The sequence below is a fragment of the Bombus fervidus genome, chromosome 7, assembly GCF_041682495.2.
Source record: "Bombus fervidus isolate BK054 chromosome 7, iyBomFerv1, whole genome shotgun sequence".
In the NCBI taxonomy this organism is placed as follows: Eukaryota; Metazoa; Arthropoda; class Insecta; order Hymenoptera; family Apidae; genus Bombus; species Bombus fervidus.
Genome location: NC_091523.1, coordinates 17,049,006 through 17,071,286, shown reverse-complemented (window position 1 = coordinate 17,071,286; position 22,281 = coordinate 17,049,006). Strand labels below are relative to the sequence as shown.

Here is a 22,281-nt window from a genome sequence, read left to right as displayed (position 1 = left end):
ATGAATCAGCTTTGCATATTAATCGAATGCGCATCGGCACGCGTGTTGTATAGCCACGAAGCCTGTCGAACGGACGCTCGAGTCTAATCGCAAGGAACTAATTACGCTTTCCACGGTCCCTGATCCCATTCTCGACTTCCTGACCAACAAATTTCGATGTTATTGGCGGTTTGCCACCTGCAACCGATGCATCTTATAGCCGTTTCCGCTGCGCGATTTCGCCGAGACGTGATCCCGAATTCTTTCCCGGATCGTGTCGAATACTCCCTGCAAACGAACCGAGATACTCGCGAAAAGAATCGTGATCCAAATTCCAGGAGGAATCCCTGTCGGGCGAATTAAACCTTTCCCTGTTCGATAAAGTGAAAAGTTAAGGTTGCAGTGGCGAAGTATTGGCAAAGTTTCGACTATTTTGCTCGTACTTAATCGTCTACTGCGCTAGATGTATACCAAGTAGTGGGAAAAGGTATATTTGGAAATTCTGACAACACTGTCTTTGCACAAAGTAGGATGTAGCTGAAACTCATCTGGAAATTTATTCGTGTTTCTATATTGCAGACACCTAATATCACGCTTCTATTTGAATAAATGAAAATCTACGAATGAGGAAACGAGATTTTAAGTTTGTTCGAATAAACGTAATTTCGAGAAAGCTCGTCGTACGCAATCACAGCGAAAACCCGAAACGAATCGACGATGCGAAGCACACATCCGATCAAAATATTGTAACCGCAACGCGTTAATCCGTCTTCTAAATTCTCCATTATGGAAGCTATGGAAATTTACGTAGTCTCCTGTGTTCGATAACCGCCATATTTGTTGAACGTGAACAGGCAATTAATGTTTATCTTGGACCATGTAAATTCTCTGATAATGGACGCGATCTAACGATGATCTACCATATGCCGTATAAACGTCATTCATGTTCGATCAAACTCGTTCATGCAGAAGAGTGATCCTCAAAAGTGTAATAAGTTTCTATAGCGATGCGATCGTACAGAACATTTGCCTGTATTTTACAATCTCTCCGTTCAAGCGATAAATCAGGGATCAACGAATCAACGATTCGTCGAATCAGCGAATCTACATCAAGCTGAAATTGTTAAAATTATTCTACGAGTAACATAAGCTATAAAAAAGAACTACGGCGAAGATATTTGATCCGCGATTAACCCTTTGCACTCCTATGTCGAGTGTGACTCGACGTCAGTTTTTATCTCAGGAGCTCTTTTGTCGAACCCCACTCGACGTTCTTTCAGTCCCATCCTTTTTGTGAATTTTGTGAAACGAGCGAAAGAAAACCAGGATTGCATCCTGGAAATTGTTTCCAGATATATCGTACATTGAAAAATTACAAGATGTAACAATAATGTGAATAAAACTGGTATTTAAGTGAATTTCTTTCTTCCTTTGTTTATTGCAATCGTCTTATTTTTTAGTTAAAATAAATTTCAAATAAAACGCTTAAAAGCATTAGGAGCAGCTGGTAACGAAAATTCGGAAATAAAATTCAGAGTGCGAAGGTGTTAACACGATGAAATCTTCTTTTTCTCTTCTTCCCGCAAAACGAGCTTAAATTAACGACAAACGCCTAGGTGGACGCGAATTATCGAGACGCTGCCGTAAATGACGGTAGTTATCGCGTAATAATGCAATTCCAAACACATTATCCACACCACATAAAGTTATTAACGATTGAGCTGACTCGGTGTTCGCAGTATGGGAACAAGTTACGCAGCCCGGAATACTCGCTCACGCGTGGGATTATGATCACGCAATCGCATAAGCTAGTTACGGAAATTACGAATACGCGCCCTTCGGCGCACCGATATACTCCATCTTGTGTGGTTTATAATAAAGCACGCGTCACGCGTCAATTTCATGCCGCCTAACTATCGAGCATAGGAGGCGTATCGTAATAAAGTGCCAAATAGAGGAATTTGTGCAGAGGTGATTTTTCACGCGAACAGCGTCACAACCCTACGCGAACCAAGATATCGGTCGATGCCTCTTCACGATAGCTTAATTTATAGCCTCGTCGTATCTGTATTGTGCCTCCATCGGCGTTATAATCGCTGCAAGAAATATAGCAAGTGGAAAAATAATGTTTTAAATTGAAGAGCGAAATAGCGGCGTTGATTAATGCAACGATACTCTGAAACGCGTACAGCGTTCTAGCTTTTTCGGCGACGCGGCAATTTTGATTGATTATATTTTTCGGTTTGGTACGAAAGAGCAATTTTGACGTATATCTTTGAAATATATATACAGAAAAAGCTCCTAACTATTCTAAAAGTATAACATACCTTGCAAAATATCGTGGGATATGAGTTTTCCCACGCAAACATGAGTTTTCGCCAAGAAAAGTTAAATTGTCTCGACGTTTAGACCACAGCGTATAATCGATCTCTTCGATCGTTTCCGTAACGCGGACAAACTACAACGCGGCTATCCATCATCAAACTTACGTTGCACCGGCAACGTTACGAAATCGTTAAACGTTTCCGTCTGTCGATTCTCCTGCCTTACGCCGGATCATTGAAATCCCACGTGGAAAATAGCGCAAAACGCGAACATAAAGTACCAAAAGCTGGACCGGTAATAGAGAAAAATAGTGGTTTGAATTTTATTTATCGGAAAATCTTCTATCGCTTCTATCAACTGGAAAAGAGAATAAAAGATAGAGAAAAATGAAATCGTATACTTCCCTAAATCGATTCGAAGCGGACGTATCGTCCTCCAAAGTCTAACAGCAACGTGGAACTTCTATCGTCAAAATTCAAGGATTCGATTCGGTAAACAAGCGGAATTCTCGCGTCCGGCAAACTCAACAGACTCGAGTATTCGTCGAAGCGCACCGATACGCGATACTCGTGCTCGCGCGTTGGAACGTTTTCGAAAGGTCAGAACGCTTCTCCGATGGATACCCGAAGGACCGAGAACCGTGAGCTTTCGAAGGCAAGCAACCGAACCGAACGACGATATTATCCAGGAATTTCTGGAAGAGGCGATCGTATCGTCTCGGTGTGTTGGTTGCACGACCTGGTTGCCAGGCGTGGCGCGCGTGGATTCCTAGATGAAAATCGCGGAAACCCTTTACAGAAAGACAAAGAACTCATCTTGATATGTACGTTACGTGTTGTTTCTCTGTTTTTTTTCCCGACTATCGCAGGAGTGACCATTCTACTGTCGCTGACAGTTTTCCTGAACCTCGTGGCAGAAAGCATGCCGACGACCTCGGACGCTGTCCCTCTAATAGGTACCTATGCTTATCATCACGATAGTTACGCAAGCGTGTGTTTGACAGTTTCTGTTATCTCCATGTTTCCATGTAAATATGTACACGTGCACCGTAATTGTGCCTGTCGTATCGAACCGTTCCTGTTCAGGAAGTAAGACCCGGAAGAAACGCGAGGGGAAATCGCGTGGAACGGGTAAGAACATCGAAGGTCGTTCAGACTGAGCGATTTTTGTCATTTTCATTGACCGGCGAATCCTCGAGATCCATTTTCGAGCAGCGAGAAAAGAAGTTGGTCCTTCGGATGGGCGGGCGGCAAAGTGGTTAACATCGACCGATGAAAATGGTCGAAACGTTCTCTAACATTGGACCCCGTTGAAGGAACTGCGGTTCTGCTGCGGCTGGACGAGATTACACGGTTGCCTTCGACCGAGAAACGATTTTACTCGCCGCTCTAACGCGTCGTAATAGCGACTGCCCTGCTTGTTCTATGGCTTTTCGTTCTCGGAATAATGTCCGTCGCGTCTTGTTATTTGACGAAAGGATATTTTAAGGATCAGAGTTCCGTGGCAACTTTCATCGAAACTTTACGGTTTGTTTTTCTATTAGGTCAGACGACGACGTTTAAAAGCGACGCGAAAGGTTGTGCAAATAATCCTCAGACGCTTTGGTATTTTAAAGTTAAAGATATTTTACGAAAGCATCTACTTCCAAGAAGACGATGGTTTGTTAATTTTTAGGCGGAGTGCGGCGTGTTTAAGTTATTCGTTGCGAAAGTTTCCTTTCACTGTTCTTACTTCGCAAGATGTAATTTTTAGAAAAAGATCTTCATGCTGGACGTAAATGTTTGTTTCCTTTTTAATTTCACGATGCGTGATGGCACAAAAATTGAAATATTGAGATTTCCAAACGACCGAGTTCCGCGGATATCACCAGCAACAGTTGAAACATTAATCAAGCCTGACTCGTCTATATTTTACGCCCTTTTGACCGAGCGATTTCTCAAGCTGTGCCGTAGTAGGTTGCGGCAAGATTGCACTTCAGTTGGCGCCAATCTTTAAATTACTCGTCTACGAATGAAATTCGTCGTCCAATTAAATCATATTTATCAGCGAAATATTATCTGTCTGATGATGTCTGACGATCAATGATAGACTCGTCTCGTCGTGAATATCCGTTTTAACTTCTTCCCGCACGGTTAACCGCCGCGAAGAATTTCAATTCTTACGAAAGTAGCCAAGCGAAACACTCTGGCTAACCGCGTGTTCCGGACCGCCGAACTTTCTGTACTTTTCCAACTGAAACGGAATAGAAAATCGTGTTATCATCGAAAGATGACCGTCCTACTCGGCTGTGAAACGTCCCAATGATTTGGAATGAAAATAACCGAGCGGAAAGAAAATGCTGAAATCGTGTCGTGCAAAATCGAGAGCGAATTTTGGTTCTACCTTGAGTTTGTAGAATGACGAAATACTGCAAAGATAAAGACAAACATGCGACATTTTTTCAACGAATTAGAATTTTGAAAATATTTCTTAAGTATAAACAAAGAGAGAATTGTTCGTATATGTCGAGAACAACTAAATATCTGAATATTATTATGAAATGTTGATCAATATTACTGCAAATGACAGTTCGCGCGTGATGATGCATCAAAATACAGCATCGAATGTCGCCTAAAGTTATTTGTTTATTCGTTATTAAAATTGACGATGAAATAAAACAAACTTTAAAAGAAATTCCAGATTGAAATTCATCGAAGATGATTTTTATTTCTGCTTGAAAATAATAGCGTAGTAAAGTATCGCTTTATCGATATTAATTATTTAAAAATTGCTCGGTATTGTTGTCCCTTTCGTAATCAAAATATTTTAATTTCAAAGAAATGATAGATTAACGCGTATGTAGTTCGCGACCTGGAAATGTCAATAAAATTCAGCGAATACGAGGAATATTTTTCTTGGTCGTGTGTCTGGTTTTTCCTTTTTGATCAATCACCCTTGAAAAATTTTCATAGTGAATTATCGAAAAATACCTCTTCAAAATTTATTTCTCTTGAACCGTATTATAATAATAAATATTTATTATATAAAATATCATACATCGTAATAATATTTAACTTATCGAAGATTCTCCTTAATTTTCGTTCAATTAATCGCGTGCCGTTGATCTCGTTCCAAATTTAATTACCAAAAAAACCAGATGTCGTCATGCGATAAATCATGAAATAAAATGGCCTGGTCGCATGAACGTTCTTCCTCGAAGACAAAATTGTCAGCCCCCGTGTCATCGAGTCGTATCCCGTGCACGAGTCCGTGTACAAGTTTTAAGGGTCATTCAGGTAGTTGGGACGCGTCGTTTCGGAAGTTGTAACGCGTTTACGTCGAACAACTTTCCTCTCGTTGCTCGGTGCAAATCCTTTTTGCGGCCAGTCGGACACCGGCAATGTCTCGGACTGTTTTCTCCAACAGACAAGCACACGCGCACACCGATTAGACAACGCGTGCTAGCAACCGACTCGAAACGTTTTTCGACCGTTTAAAGCTTAATCTATTCGCGATGAAAACTGTATACATCGAATTTTCCTGCACGTTGTAGTTCCACAGAGAACGCGCTAACGAAAGGGACGTTTGTTTCGCGTATTTTTATTTAAAGACAAAATAACTTTTTCGGATGGTTTCGCTTTATGAATAGAGAGGTAAAAAGTACAATTGAAAAATACCCGCAAACGCCTAATGAAAAAATAGTCGAAAGCATTTTTGATCACGCGAATAATAATGAATATTTTTCTTGAAAGAAATATAATCCGAAAAGCATTATATTTTCTCAGCTTTTAATTTCTTGGTCGGATATATCAAACGAAAGCGTTATCGTAAATTTCAAAACGAAAAGCGGAACAAGCAGGGAAATGTTGAAACAAAAATACGATCGTACGATTTCTTTCGCGTCGACTCTTCTCTTTCTCTGAACGTTCCTTCCTAAACCTCTTCTACAAGAATAACCCCATAGGCTTGTGTTATATTAATGTTTAGATTATTACCCCGTTCTATGACGTAACTTCATGACAAGTACCAAAAATCTTAGCTGCCTAAAAAGCTAAACAATGGCAAGTAATTGTACTTGGAACGATAGTTATAGTTAGCTATATTTTTAAACGACGGGAAATTATTTTCGATAAAATTGTAACGATCATAATCGTATAACTGGCTTCAAAATTTAAAGAATTTTCCAATCGTCCTATATAAATAGTACATTTTTCTCGCGTCGGATTTTATTAAAATTGAACAAATATCTCTCTTCTTTTCTACCCTTCTCGATATAGGTACAGTAATCGAAATTCTACCAGCCTTTAAAAAAGATATATTTACATAGTTGAGAGCATTAATTTTTCCAATATCTTAGGCACCTGTATTATTGGTACTTGAGTTGTTCAACCCCCTTAAGAAACGTGCACGGTTCTATCGTCCCCCATTTCTTTGATGTATTGTATTAATTGTTCTTAATCTCGAACGAACGAGTTCGTGTGTTTAGAAGAATAAGTTAACCAACTTAATTGTCCCTGTGTTCCCGTGTCATACTTTAGAGAATTACTCGTAGCACCGAATTCCTAGGTATACTGCAAGGGTCAGTCAAATATTAACCGGACTGCGTGTAGCACGTGTCCACAGTCTCACGTATCAAAATGATATCGCGAAGAAGTTCAAATAGGCGTATTTTAAAGACGTTTCAGAAGGAAAAAAACAGTATCGTCTTCAGTTGCACAACGCATAATTATTATTCGAGAGCACTGAAACCCGCTGAAATTTTGCATAGGTTGCGGTTACAGTTTGGGGATGAAACGTTATCAGGAACCCAAGTGTTTGCGTGGCATAAATCGTTTTCTAGTGGACGCGAATACGTTCAAAATACACCGCATCCGCTACGTCCCAAGACAAGTGTAACGCTAGCAAACATTGAAGCTGCTCGGCAACTGATCGAACATGTTCGACGCATAGCAATCGACGAAATTTGCTCGGAAGTTAATATTAGTCGTGGAAGAGTGGTCTCCGTCGTTCGGAACGAGTTCAAGTTCCGCAAGATCACGACCACCTAAAGAGCAGTTAGGAGGTCAACTTTTCAATAGCAACGAAGTAGTAGAGCAATTCCTGTGCGATTGGCTTCTAAACCCAGCCCTCCATTCCCTAGGAAACTGGAATGGAAAAATGATGAAACCAACGGCAAAAGTATATACAGAGAAACGGAACGTAGATAGAAAAATAACTCGGTTATTCTTTTTGAAACAAAACATTTGACTGAAATATAAAGTTACAAACAAAGTTCGGTTTATATTTAACTGACCCTCGTACATTGCTGTTAATTGCCTGTTGAAAGGTCCTATAGTTTACCCATAGCCTGCCGTTTCACCCCTTGGGGGTTTAGCAAGGGATATTCCATCAGTTTATCGGAAAGCCCGTGCAAACAGTAAGTTCAATTTCATGGGCTGATACGCTCTACTTCCTTTCTAACGCGATCGGATGTTGTTTCAATTTTTCGCCTAGAAGATACGTCTAGCGATTCCATGTTGAGTTAACGTTTCAGCTCCTTTGCTTTCAACGAAACCAACGGCAAGTGCAACGCAAGTCCATACGCGATACAAATCTGTAACTTGATCTTAATTCGAACTTGACATCGCAGATGTTCATCTAACGTTATTTCTGCTAATTGATATTAATAATTGAAATTTCTAAATAATATATTAAAGAGTCTTTGTTAGTCACGAAAGAAAACATTTCGTCGAAAATAAGAAATCTGAAATAAAAAATATTTCCACGGCTTGTAACAGAATAATAAGGCTTCTGATATTATCGTAACAGGGTTTTTCTAAAAGAGTTGATAAAGTGAGAATTTTTTTGCGGCGATAAAAGAAAATGTATTCGTAGGAAAAATTAAAAATTTGTTTCCATAAGCCTCGCCTGAACGACCTTCGTGATGCGCCTTTTAAGATGAAATCGTATGCATAACGTAGAGGTGTAATTTATTTGCTGCTCAAAGCTACAGCCTGTAAGTTGAATAACGCGTAGACACTTCTGAAAGATTAGCAAAGTTTAAAGAGTTTAATTATCAAGAAATAATTCCAGTGATAATTAGCTCTACCGCTTTACTGTGAAGAAATGAATTAAAATAGATTTTCCAAGTTAATTCGGCGATAAATACTTGCTCGCAGCATAATGGAATTATTTTAAATATTTGAAATGTTTTTATCATGTAATCGCTCGGGTAAAAATACATCGAGCGTAATTAAATTATTAACAATCATCGATTCTTCGTTTCAGTGCAGTAAATCGACGAGAAAAAGCCGAATGCTTTATTATATTCACAAACAGAACGATCGTTATCGGAAGCAAGTTATATACGTTCATGCAACAAGTATTCCCTTGAAAAATAATTTTACCTTTGAATAATTTTTCGCGCTCCTCGTAGCGGAGGAATTTCCATGCGACTACTAACCAACCTATAAATGAGCCACACAAAAACTAAGGAACCTCGTTATCTTCTACTATGCGCCGATTAAGGGAAGTATGTGACAGAAAGCGACTCGCGAATCGATCGATCTCCGCGTTACTTGACTTGTTCCTTGTCTGTTCGTCCGCGACAACAATCACTCAGCGGGATAACTGCAGAGAAACAGCGGAGGAAGAAGAAGAGGAACGTTAGACAGAGATCAGGGGTCCTCAGCTCGTTTGAAAGTGACGGCCAACGAAAAAGAAGAAATGGTCGAGGAAAATTTAATTAGAACTTGAGTGGTAGGGTAGAAGAATATGCGGGACGTACCACGAAACGGTAGCCCAAAAAAGGTCAGTCCACTGCAAATTCGTTTACGGTTTCTTTATTTTCAACGACAGTCATTTTCCTACCAGCGGCATAGTCAGTCGCCTTTTTTCACGATCCGTCTGTGGTCGTCCTCCCTGCACAGCCCGTCGCGTGTTCGTTTTCTTTCTCGATTTTTCTCTTGGTCGTATCAACCACCAGGGAAACCAGCGACCGCGAGTGCGGCCATGCTTCTGAAAATTGCTCCCAGCTGACTGAGAGCAACGACATCCCGTCCCGACGACGAACTTTCTTTCCCAGGCAATTAGCGACGCGCGTGCCGCGAAATTAGTTCCTAACGAGCAATCGACAGAATCCCCAGGTTTTTCGGAGCTGTTGATCGAGAAGAGGGAAATTTCCGTAATGATTGTTAACGAGCATCGAATTCGCTATCAATTAGGGTCCTGCTGATTTATTCGAGTGTCGAAGGTGGGGACGAGTTGTTCTGTCACAGAGATGGTAAATAAATTGTTCGTCGACGGATGCTATTGGGAAAAGATTCAGCTACTCGTCGAGTTAGCAACATCGTTACCGAAGGATTATCGAATGAAAGGTATTTAGAGGCAATCGTCTTTGAGGATTATTCGTTGCACCTTCTTAGGACTGTCGTGAGTGTAGAGATTAAAATCGTTTTCACTCTAACTTATAATATTGGTTTCATTAATCAAGTAATATCTTTATGGTGAATTGTAAAAATGTTTCATCTTTGTCTTCTGAAGCAAACACGTAAGTTGTTATAGTTTTGTTGAAATATTTTATTTACATAAAACAATATCAGCTATCGTTTCGATACTCTGTCTCGTTTCCAAAGCCACCAACGAAACGTCATTTCCTACTAATTGCTCTGTTTAATTCATCGATTTCCATCCAATCCTTTGTCCATTCCTTTACAAAATCAGTCTCGATTTATTCGGAAAAGGGAAGGAAGCAATAAAATAAGAAGAAACTGTATTAATTTTAACGTCGCTAGAGGAATTTTCCTAATTGAAAAGGAAAAAGCCCACGGTCGGTCAGTCCTCGTCAAAATCACGTCCAAAGTATAATGACGTGGCATTTCCATTACGATCGAAATTTTCCTGGTTCGACAGGAAAGTGTTGCGCTACATACGACCAAGGTTCAACGGTCTCTTTAGTCCCTATTATTCGGCAATCACACGCCATTATTTTCCGCGATCGACGTTGGTCCCGGCTGGAACAACAAGCCGCAGTCGCATCGCGACATTTGGAATGGCAAAATGGAAATAAATCGAGACAGGATTTCCGATAACTGCATCCACGGTGTCGCGTTACGATAAACAGAATCGTCGATTTTTCAACAGAAAACGACAGTCCAAGTGGACTTCTCGGCCGTTGCTTCAAAGGAACGAATAATTTCTCGATTATCGTTATGGCAGCTGTCCCAGGCAATTAATGTTATCCCGCAGAAATATCCCGTTCGCGTACCTGTTATCGGAAAACGAAATCTTCTTCGGTGAAACGTTCAGAAAAATAGTTGGTAAGGGAATCGATTTCCTGTTGGATGTTTTTCTCTGATTTTCTCCATTTTTCTTTGTGCTGCTTCCTCCTCCTTCCTCTTTTTTTCTGTTTTCCATGCTGTCTCTTTTTTTCCTATCTTGTACCCAGTCACCTTCAATACCTCGCAGCGAAATCGAGAATCCATTCTGTTAGTCCTCAACGTGCCTTTCAGTGGCGTTTTCAAAGGTAGATCACTTTAACGAGAATAAGTAACAAAGCCAATTTCGAAAACTGCATCGAGAATGTCGAGAAACTAATTAACTTCCTTTCTCGTGTTCCTGCTTTTAAGCGTGACGTTCGTATCGACTTCGGAAGGCCGTATTTTTCCAACTGCAAACAAATTTTTCGTCGGAATCGTCAGCTCGAGCTGACGCCGAATGTGCTAACGATCGCGTAGAAGCGAAATTGCTCGAAATTCGTGGCTCGAATCTCTTGTCAGTTTCGTCGGATACCGGCATTCGATCGGTCATAGCGTGGAAGTGGAGCGACGCGAAAAATTCGTAATCACTCGCCGCATCGTTTATCTCCTCTGTGCGCAACATTCCATTTACTTCTTACGGCGATCCATTTATTAATTCGACACCGGTGGTCGACCCAGTTCTCCGCTTAAACGCAAAAGCCCGATGGAATAATGCATAAATGCCGGCAAGAAAATGGCGTCAGGTGGAAAAAGCTGATACACGAGCGACTGGCCCGGGACGCCTTTACGCTGATATTTTTTTGAGCGGCTTGAACAAGCGGCTCGATCAACGACACGCCATGCAAATTTATGCGAAAACTTGCTGCTAGCGTGGAACAGTCGACTCGGAAGGCAGGCCATCAGCAGCGAGCTTTTACGCGTACCTTGATAGCCAACCTTTACCGTGTATACTTGCGTATGCATCAGCCTGCTGCGTGACACTCGTAGTGCACAATATTATATTTATGCCAATAAGTTGACTTTTTTCCAATTCTAAATGATTTTTTGTCTCACCGGCAAAGTGCAGAAGAAAAGATATTCGATATTATATATTAAATTATCGCAGTATATAGATATATACGTACTAATTTTATCTTTCCTGACTCGCTAACTCGTTAATAGTCGAAGCATCGTAAATGCATATTTTAAGTAACGCGGATTCTCAGCTCTGATATATTAATTTGAAATGAAAAGAATCTCGCTTTGTATAGGTACCTTATTTCGTTGCTTAAAACGTTTATATCTTCTCTGATCTTCCTCATCTTCCGGAAACGTTTCTACTTCAGAGCAAAACTTTTCTGTTTCAACACTATCAATTGCTCCCGTTAGTTTCGTTCTTTTCCTTTTTCTCTCTTCCCTCTAAAATTAATTACACATTTTTTACGGAATATTTCGTTGCTGAATACCGACGACACGTTCGAAAATTTCCATGAGCAATTACATTTTTACTTGAAGCAGCTGGAAGTTTTAGTTGAAACTTTAATGGACGAACGAGTGGAACTACGCGGATTGAAACTGGAGCAATTAACCACTGTACGATACCATATGAAATGAATCGAACAAAGAGCATCTTTTTACCTAATGGTCTTATCGCGATCGTTTCAGTTACACGTTCCTTCGTTAATCTTTCTTTTGTTTCATTAAGTGCGCTTTTTATCAATAATCCTCTCGTAGTCCTTTAACAATCAACTAAACAAGCAAATAGATGCTCGTGTCGCGAACAAACGATTGTAAGATACCGTACAGCTGACAATTATGAAAATAACAGACATTAGATATTGCCTATCGCTAAGTACCACTAATGCTAACTACCTTTCTGTACGTTTCTGCACTTTCCAAATGCGCAGACATCCACAGTCTAATAAGGAGAATAGCAATGCGTAGAGCAAACTTCTATAAAACTGTTTTTAAGCACAAAATATAGGAAGAAAGCCTATTCTAATATCACATTGGTGATTTTCGTTGGACGATTTTTATTTCAAAATTCATTTCAATTTTAAGTCTTTATCCGACGCAGAAACGTCATATGGATATCCGAAGTTGTCTGATTTTTCCGCTTACTCGATTCGACCAACCCTTCTTATATGTGTGTACACTGTACACGCCGTTTACGTAATGTTCAACATTAGAAATTTCAATTTCCATCGTAGTTCAGGGCCCGTTATATTGAATCTGGAGATTCGAGCCGGACGCACCGACATCGATCGATAGAAAAACTTTTCGAAATATCGGAAATGCTACGGTACAAGCGACTGCGAATGAAACGCGACCAAACCATAAAGATTTATCTGTAATAAAACAGAACTCGAAGCTGCAGTTGACACGGCTTTCGCATCTTTATACGGAGAAATAAATTTACAAAATTTTTTTAATAGCGGGAGACCTCGTTTTCTTAATTCAACTAGGAAAGTAACGTACGTTTGTATATCGTGCAATTTTGCTTTTTTTTTTTTTCTACTGACTACATTTCACTTGTACCTTTTTTCGTTGTTTTCTACGATCACATTTAAATCGTTGATTGTACGAGAAAGGAATAATTTTGTAAGTAGAGGAGTAATTTTACAAAAAATTTAACCCTCCGCGCGTTCCTTTTACATCGATATAATTGAACACAATTATATTTCAGTGGACGTACTCGATGCAGTTTAAACGTAATTAGAAAATCGAGTTCTTAATCGTCAGGAGTTGGAGCACAAAATTGAAGAGATTAAATTTCGCGACCATTAACGAGCGGTAACCAGAAGAAATTTACTTGGAGCGAAAGGCCGAGACGCGAAGTTCCTTCGACGAAAGTATTACAGTCCGTCGCGTCGTTCGTGGAAAATGTCCGAGGGAGTTGCTGCTGCCTTTCGCAGGTCTATTCACATGGAAGTTATTTGCTTATTTCTTGCGGAACAATTGAACGACACAAGGTTGGCAAACTTATTCGGATCCATCGACTGCGATGTTCGATGCTTCCGTCTTTTCATTCTTTTTATAACAAAAGATTGAATTATTTCGCATCGAAGATTGCTGAAAAATTTCATGTTTAGAAATCGATAAAGTTGCTTTTTCCAAACAACTACGGAACATAATTAATTTCTCGAAAATATTATTAATCGCGCAAGGAAATAATAGCACATATATGTATAGGATTTATACGAGAAACTAGAAAATGAGTTATAAATAACAAGCAACAATCGTGGTAGTAAATTGGAGAAGTAAATACAAAAACTGGTTGACAATGTTCGCGCTGTAAGACAAATTTGAATTTGTTTCAAGCGTGTCCGATACGAGGCAAACATTTTTCTAGTTGGACTTGGCAGAAGTTGACACGAATAATCTGCATTCCTATAATCGTTTAAAAAAAGCAAGACAAATTCAAACAAACAACGTTGTAGCTGTAAATTAATCTTAAGTAGTCGCCATCTGTAGCTACGGTAGCTGTGCCTATGTATGTCACGTATGCTGACAGCAGTTTCAACAATCGAGTTCAAAGTTCAATATCGAAAACGCCTTATCAGAACTCGTAGTTTCCCGCTGGGAGGAAAACATATCCGCGGAGCGAGACTACCTAAAGTTCAAGACGAGTTTTCGTCGTCGTGTAACTGTTCTTTCTCTGCGGCAGGATGTGTAAATCCCCATTCGAATTTCTGAACAGGTCGCCAAGTAGTTTCTGCGCCAGTTCGTGCATACGTCTAACGCGGCGTATGGCGCATGTCAAGTTCAGAACTGCTGACAAGGTTATATTTAGATTGAAACAAACCCTTAGAGCATGCTTCCGGACGGCCAAGCAATTCTAGAACTGTCGGGACTCCTGAATTCCAGGATTCTTTAAGAGCATAAACTTCGCATCCTATCAAATTATACTACATTTTCATCCGACTACACTGATACCTTAAACCCTGAGACACCCTGTGCATTTTGATCGCTATTCTTCATTTGGTATTTGAACTATTTTCTGCGTCGAGTCGAGATAACGAGTTTGAAGTCTCCGCAAATTGCATTCCTTCGATCGTAAATCCTCGGTTCTTTTTCAATCAACTATTTTCTTATCTTTCCCGTAATCCGGTCGCTATTTAATGCTGCCCTAACTCGTAGTCGATTTCAAAGCGTTCCTGGATAGTTGCAGAAGCACCCAGCGATAACAGTCGTTTGCGAACTGCAAATAACGCTCGCCGAATCGATTCTAACGACCCTGGCCGCAGGCGTGTCTAGTTGATACGTGAGAACTACGTTCCTCCTTTAAACGCTATATTTCCGACGAAGGAGCAGCGTTCGATTCCCTGTTTCGATGAAACCGTCGATGTAGTAGAATGTCGTTTAAACGTTTCCATTTAGATGTTCCATAACGGGGCCATTCTTCGAAGCGAAGGATGTGTTCTCTGACCTCTCTAATTTGAATTGAAGATGACGTACAAGTACCCACTTCAATTATACGTGCTCTGTAACCGAGATGCTCTACTACAAGGATCAGGGATAACAAAGAAGAACTAGACGTAGACAAGCGATTAAGAAAATGTCAAAGTTCCGTAATCGTAATTAATAACTTAATTTCTCTTAATTATCTTTTCAAACGAGCAACAGACTGTTTCAGGTTATTACCGGCTCTGGACAACTGTACGTGACAACGGCTTGCTCGTAAACGTTATACGTATTTCACTGAGTCTCTCGAAACGAACGACGGTTCGAGTAACATTCGACGCGATACGCTCGATTGCACGCGCCAACTTGCCAACTTTCTGATTAGGTAATGGATGCGGTTAGCAGAAGTTCAGGATGAACTTGAAATTAATCACGTGCATAAGCATGCGTGCAAGCTTTTCTAATTACTCAGCCACTCCAGATACCCGCGAAATCTATTTCTTTGTCACTTCCATTCGGAGCCACGTGTTTGTCAGTCGAAGACATTCTACACGTCTGTTCCCAACTTTCTCGTCCTGTGTTTCAATTTACAAGCAAATGGTAGGAGGCTATGTTCGACGAACCTTCGAATAGCTGATTATTATTGGTGTTGATACAAAGTTCGTTTCGCTATTTAGGCAGGAAATATTTAGATTTCGTTGATTAAACGGCGAAAGGAAAGTATTCCAATTTAAGTTGCATTTATGAAAAAGGAAATATCGAGTATTATAGTTTCGATTATCAAACTTTAGAGCATAGGTGGATTAGTTTTCAGATCGAATGTAATTCATTGTCGACGTTGCGATCAAGTTCGACTCGAAGAAACTTATTCTTCAGAACTGCGTTCCGATAGAACGCAACGAAATCATGTTTCGCCGCAACGAAACTCTGATTGTTGCCTAGCATAATAATCCGCAAACGTTCCACAGGCGATGAAAATATTTCAGCCACCGTGGATTACATTGGCGAATTCGATTTTGCCGAATGGCAAGTATTTTATTGAATTTTACAGCGGCCATGCTTCATGACACCAGGGACCGGTGTCACGTATAAATTTAAATTCTATCGACGTAATGTCCACGGTTATATAAATCGCGGTATACGGCGCAACGCCGTTTCAAAAAATCATAATAATCGGAAATTTAATTCTCAGCGTCTACGCGCGTGCACACACACACGATTTAATATTTTTCTCACATTGGTTTTCAATCGCACGAAGCAACCAGAAACGCGATCTCGAGTCGCAGATCGTAGCAGGTAAATCGCAAAGCAACGAGAAACGAAGATAAGAAACTGAGAGAAAAATATAGAATGTTTCAGAACCATAGACCGGTCAACTAGGAAATGCTAGAGGATGACAGAAACATACCTGTCTGTGAAATGTATTTACTTTTCTTTTCAATAACGAAGCTCTGAAGATACAGGTTTTGAGTGCCTGCTGATGACAAATCAGCCATGTACGTACTCTATTATTTCTTTGGTTGCGTCCATAAAAATATAAATCTGCGTAAACATTCGCAGTTTATCAATGACGTTAAGTACATACTGTGGAATTCGAGTGCGAGAACGAAGGTACCATTCTTCGACGTATAACTGATTGCACATCAGCAGGCACAAGAAACCTGCGTCTTTACAGCTTCGTAACTAAATAATAAGACAAGACCAGGTACGAAAGCTGTTTCTTTTGCCATCTTCTACCATCTCCTGCTTGACTGATCTGTAGTTCTGAAACACCCTGTATAAGACACCTAATCAATGGTACTAATATCTGAACAAGAAGGGAACAACGAACGCCAGCTCGGGGAATGTTCGTTTATCTGCGATACTTGAAGAGTCGTTGAAGGTACAGCTATAATGCAAGTTGTAAGCTGAAAGAGAGCAGAGATTAGCTCGAACGATTTCGCTGGCCGTTCTGTACCAGTTTTCATCGGGAGACGGTGTAATTGAATTAATAAAACGGCGCTTAGGATTACGCTGGCACGAGTGTACAATCACACGGATGGATTCTTCGAAGCATCGTGCACAGCTCTCGATGTACTTATTTGATTCTCGAGTTACGTTTAATGCGGTGAATCGTCATTTTTCATCTCGTCCAAGAAACTTCGTCGAGACGTATTCGCGGTGTCCGATGATAAATCGAAACGTCTTCTGATCAATGGAAACGGCAGTGAATCGCTTTAATCATCAGCCGTACGATAATCGCGATGTATCAACGGAATCAGAACTGTTTAATCAGTTTACGTGTTAACCGATTCGGTATTTATTCGGTGGCGATCGGTACAATTGCAACACAAAGCATTGTTTGATTAAATTATATCGAGGGATAGTTTCGAACCTGGCAGGTATCAACACGCGTGCGTTCGGGAATTTGCGGAAACATCGATTCATTGCGTTATTAATAAAAGCGGTTTGATTCGGATTCGGATACTCGACTATTCCAAAGCCGAATTTACGCTGTTTCGTTTTGGAGGAACACGGCGGATGAACGCAGCTTTCATCAGTCGTGTTCCCCCAAAGTGAAACGGTGTGAATTCGGCTTAAGTTATGAGAGACAATTTAAATACTATTACGATCTGTGCAAAGTTAATAATAATTTATATAATTAAATGTATAAATTACCATATGATACAACGTTTTTTCCTTACCTTCGTTATTTAAGAAACAACTAATCGCTACATCGGATCTTGCAAAATTATCTTATAAAACGGAAATAAACGCGCAACACAAGAATTTAGCAAAATATTTCGTTTCTTTTTACGAAGCTGACTTTCGAAATTGAGGAATCCTTTCGTTTGTGAAGTACTTCTTGCGAATACACCGCACGCATCGTCTAATTACCGAGCTCAGAATGAAAACACCCCTTTCCCGTTTCTCAACGTTCTTTCCCTTTCCTTTCTTCGTTCCTAAGAAGCTTTCAACGATAACCGTGGCTACTATTCGAACTTCGTACACGTATCTACAGACCACTCTATTCTTTTCACCTGTGATTTCTTTAACGTAGGAAACATAGGAAACACTTTTCGAGATTGATCTATAATCGTAGATTGTTCCTAAGGCTCGGCTGTTATCTTTGCATTATTAAAATCTTTGTAGAAGTTAAAGAATGTATAAAAAAATGTATATTTTATATATCTACTGTGTTTTAAACAAACGAAAGTAATATTACATTAAAGAGAAATACGAAACCTTTATGTAAAGCTATCCGACGCAATCTCCATTGAATTTCATTGCAAAATCGAAACACAAAACAAACACATATCTACTAAAACGAGATGGCACTGTGTAATTACCTGCAATGTTGACTCTCTTTATTCGATCAAAATGTATAATTTGCTGTTCGTTCCAATTCTTGTTTTCCATACCAATTACGTCTTCAGCACGGTAGACGTTACAAAGAAATTATATTATTATACCACTACCTGCACGCGTTGTAACAAAACGTTATCTGACACGCGATATCAAACAACCAAAATTATACGTATTGATACTGTCGGATAAAAAATCACTGCGCATGTAAAAATAATTCAAAAATAAGGAACACGATTATTCCGCAAAAACTATTTGCAAAAATTAAGCTAAGCGTTATCGAAATCGTATTTTATTTGATTTGTTAAGATTCGGATAAGCAGACGTTATTTCGTGTCGTATCTTTCGATATTCAGATATCTCACAAAGCTCTATTTTTATCTAAAAATTTCAGCAAAGCTTCATAAGCACACAAAATTAACGTTGACTGAGCAGCAAATAAAAACACTTTGCCCTGTAACAACATCTCGATATTTCCAACTAAGTTGTAAATCCCGTAGCAGTCGCAAATAAGCCAACGTTTTTCCGTCGATGTCGTCAACGATATTTCCTCGAATGGAGTTTACATTGGATAACGGGCATCTACATCGTCGATTCAAAGCTTCCAGTTTCAGTGAGTTTGTTAATCTGAGCAAAAATATCTATCGATAAATCGATGCCCGATGGAAAACCGACGGACCGAAACCTGTTATCTCGAATGACAGTTTGTTTTTCAGAAACTTCTGAACGACAAAACTTGTCCAATAGACGAACGCTTGCGCTGTTTCAAGAGGCGAGAAGTACTTCCCGTTGATAACAATCGTGAAACTGGACTTTGATTCCTTTATTTTGTCGCCCTCTTTCTATTCCTTTCATTCCTCGCCCCCTTCATTTGATAGTCACATATTATCTTTTCTTTGCCAGAACATTTTCGTTTACCGGCATATCGTAGCTAGTTTTTATCTTTTCACAAATACGCATTGTTATTATCCTTTATCATTGTGTCAGCGACATAACGTTACCTCTTACACCTAACATTTTTATTTTTCCTGCCATTTTGCGCTCCCATTTTTTCCCCCCTATTCATTATTCAACCGCCTCCCTTTTTATAAAAAAAAAAAAAATACCATTTATTCTCTTTTCTTCCTTCATCTACTCCATCATTCCTTGTCTTCAACATTTCTTTCTCCCCCTCTGAGTTCGGTATTTCAAGACGTTAAATTTAGCGTAAACGCGATGTCTGGTCAAAAAATTAAGCGGAGTGTTGATATCAAGAGTGGATTTATCGATGCGCTCATAAAAAATACTTTCGTGCTGTTCCCAACGCTTGATATTAACGCTTTTTGTACAGTATAAAATGCAGAAGTTTGAATGAAAATAGGAGCCGACGGCTGAGTAGGGAAACAATACAGCGCGTTTTCGCGCTGGAAAAAGCCGACGATTTTTCTGCTGTTTCGCGGACCGCCCCAATCCACTACCGACGTAAATGCACCATTAATTCTACACCGTACGGAACAAAGAATTATAAAATAGTCACTGCTCGAATCACCTCTTTATTTACTACGATTAAATAGAAATTCTCTGATACCATTAGAATTTATAATTATGCCGTTCTCGCGACACTTCGAACGTTTCATACACAAAGGAGATACAAAGAAATTGCAAAATGATGCTTACTCTATTCATACGTAATCTTTGTAGCAATAGATTCGTTCTATTGGCCATCATTTTTTAACTTAAACGAATAACAATTCAAGAAGCGGAAAGTGTAAAGAACTGATGTAAAATTCTGAAATAAAGTAAAATTATTTGACTAATACAAAATAAAAGAAATCAATTTCATCGTTTATAATACATATTTTTATTTCTGATACTATCGAAGCTCCTATTTGCATTCGAATGTTTTCGCAACTACAATATTCAACAACTCTTACATGAAATATGTAAATATTTCCATACGTATCACGCAGTTCCACGTAAATAACTTTTTCCCAAGACGAGAAGATTTCGATCCATCACCTTTTTTTCGATCATTATTTTTCAAAGAGGAAGGGAGAAACGGAAGAAAGCTCCACCGTGGCAATATCTTCTTGCTGATAAAAATGTCACCGTGCAAATCACCGTGGCCACTGTTCGAGTTCACCCTGTTGCATAACCGTCCTCGCTAGCTACCCGCGTTATTTATTATTTAATCCATTCCTCCCACGGGACTCGATAAACAGCGGCTGTTCCTCCGCAATAAAACTCCTACGATACTACTGTTAGACGAACTCTATTTCCGGCTACGATTCTTCTTCGTAAAATATCGGTCGATGTTGTGTTTTTTTCATTTGTCTTGTAAATACAATTTTCTAGACTATTCTTTATCGTCAAAGATACCGAGTTCTTTTTATGTGACTCAGGAATGTACAATTTAAAATGTATGATAAACGTACGATAGATCGATATGCAAGGACAGAAAGTATTTCTTTTCCTTTGATCAGGATTACGAATAATACGTACGTAATAATAGATCAAAAGAGATAAATTTTCATTGGCTTGGTTTATAGAATATCGAAGAATTATTTCTTGCAGAAAGCTACAACTAAACGGCTATTGTGTAATACTTTAATATTCCCCGAGCTGGTTAGTAGTATAACTGAGATACACGATTTCCAACTCGTGCATGCGTGAACATTGCACAACCGAAATCACCAACACTTTATCAACAAAACATCAAATAAACAAAATATATTTCAGAAAGGTTTCAAGTTTCAAGAAAGAGCGAATTCCTGAAATTTATCTAAAAAATTATATTCCAATTTCTTATAAAAGACAGAACTACGAACGATGCATCTTATAAAAGTAATATTACTATTTCAAAGCTCCTGCTAGTAATCCTCTTTCGATCTTAAGTATCGGTTTAAGATCAAGTAAGTTTCTGGATGGAGGACAAACACTGCGAGTTTGGCTGTTTTAAAGCTGGGGATTCGCTTGAATCTTGATCCTCGAATTGTCGGTGATCTGGACGATCAGCGGATAGAATCAAGGGACGACGCTCGTGCCAATGGATGAGCACGATCGTCGGTTTACTTGCTTCGAACGCGAATACGAAATGGATCATTGAACAAGCTGGGCTCTACGACTGTTTCAGGAGTGACCATCTTGTTATCGCTGACGGTGTTCCTGAATCTCGTCGCCGAGACCCTGCCCCAGGTCTCCGACGCTATACCACTGTTAGGTACATTGAGTTTCTACAAACAAACGAGTGCCAGTGTGTATCTCTATTGTTGAGAATGGACGTACCCTTTTTTTTTTTTTTCTATTTGATTTCCTTTATTTTGTATTTAGCGTGTACTAAAATTTTTATTGGAGATTTTCTTTATATAAAATTAGTTCACACACAGTATAAAACCATACCAAAAAAAAAAAAAGAAATAAAAAAACTGAACATTTTTTTATTTCCTTTTTTTTTTACCTCTTTCTGGTTCTGTCCTGAACTAATTTTATAATTTCATGTTAGATAGAATATTTTTACTGAAGGGTGTTTTTAGCGCTTTTCTCTTCTTTAATGGGATTATTGTCTATCTTCTATTTTAACAACAAACGGTATTCAAAGTACGATCATTGGAGTCTAATAGCCTTAAATGAAACGGTGCACTCAATGTTTGGATTTATATTTGGCAGTTATATTTTTTGTTTTGATTATTTGCAATATCGTGACAGGTATAAATATGGTCGAAATTTTTATAAAATGCCATGTTATGTTGCAACTATATATTCTTTGCAAAACAAAAAGGGATAACAAAATTATACGAGGAGATATCATAATAGCTTGTTTGATATAATACGATAGGTAATTATCATTGTTTGAAAAACAACGGACTTTTTATTGAATGTCAACTGATTATTCTTTCATCTGATTCTCTTTACGATCGAGTATAGTTTATGTGTAAAAAGCAAAAACAAAATTTGTCGAAACAAGCCAAGCCAGTAAAAAATAAAAAAGCAATATTGTTAGACTGGAATAATCAACAATTAATAAACTGCAAGTACTATTTAAAAAGAAAAATAA

The 22,281-nt window shown here is 39.1% G+C and overlaps 1 protein-coding gene across 4 annotated transcripts in view; it reads left to right on the top strand.

Annotated features, from left to right (window-relative positions):
* The window catches only part of Nachralpha6 (nicotinic acetylcholine receptor alpha6), a 269,850-nt gene that overhangs the window by 192,419 nt on the left and 55,150 nt on the right, over positions 1-22,281 (top strand). The window contains exons 9-10 of one of the 4 annotated variants that reach the window (XM_072007560.1): positions 3,173-3,259; positions 21,361-21,447. The exons of 1 other annotated variant lie outside the window; for it this stretch is intronic. In XM_072007560.1, the coding sequence (XP_071863661.1) occupies positions 3,173-3,259; positions 21,361-21,447 (174 nt within the window). The remainder of the gene's footprint in view (positions 1-3,172; positions 3,260-21,360; positions 21,448-22,281) is intronic. 2 more of the 4 variants (XM_072007558.1, XM_072007557.1) reach the window with 2 other exon arrangements.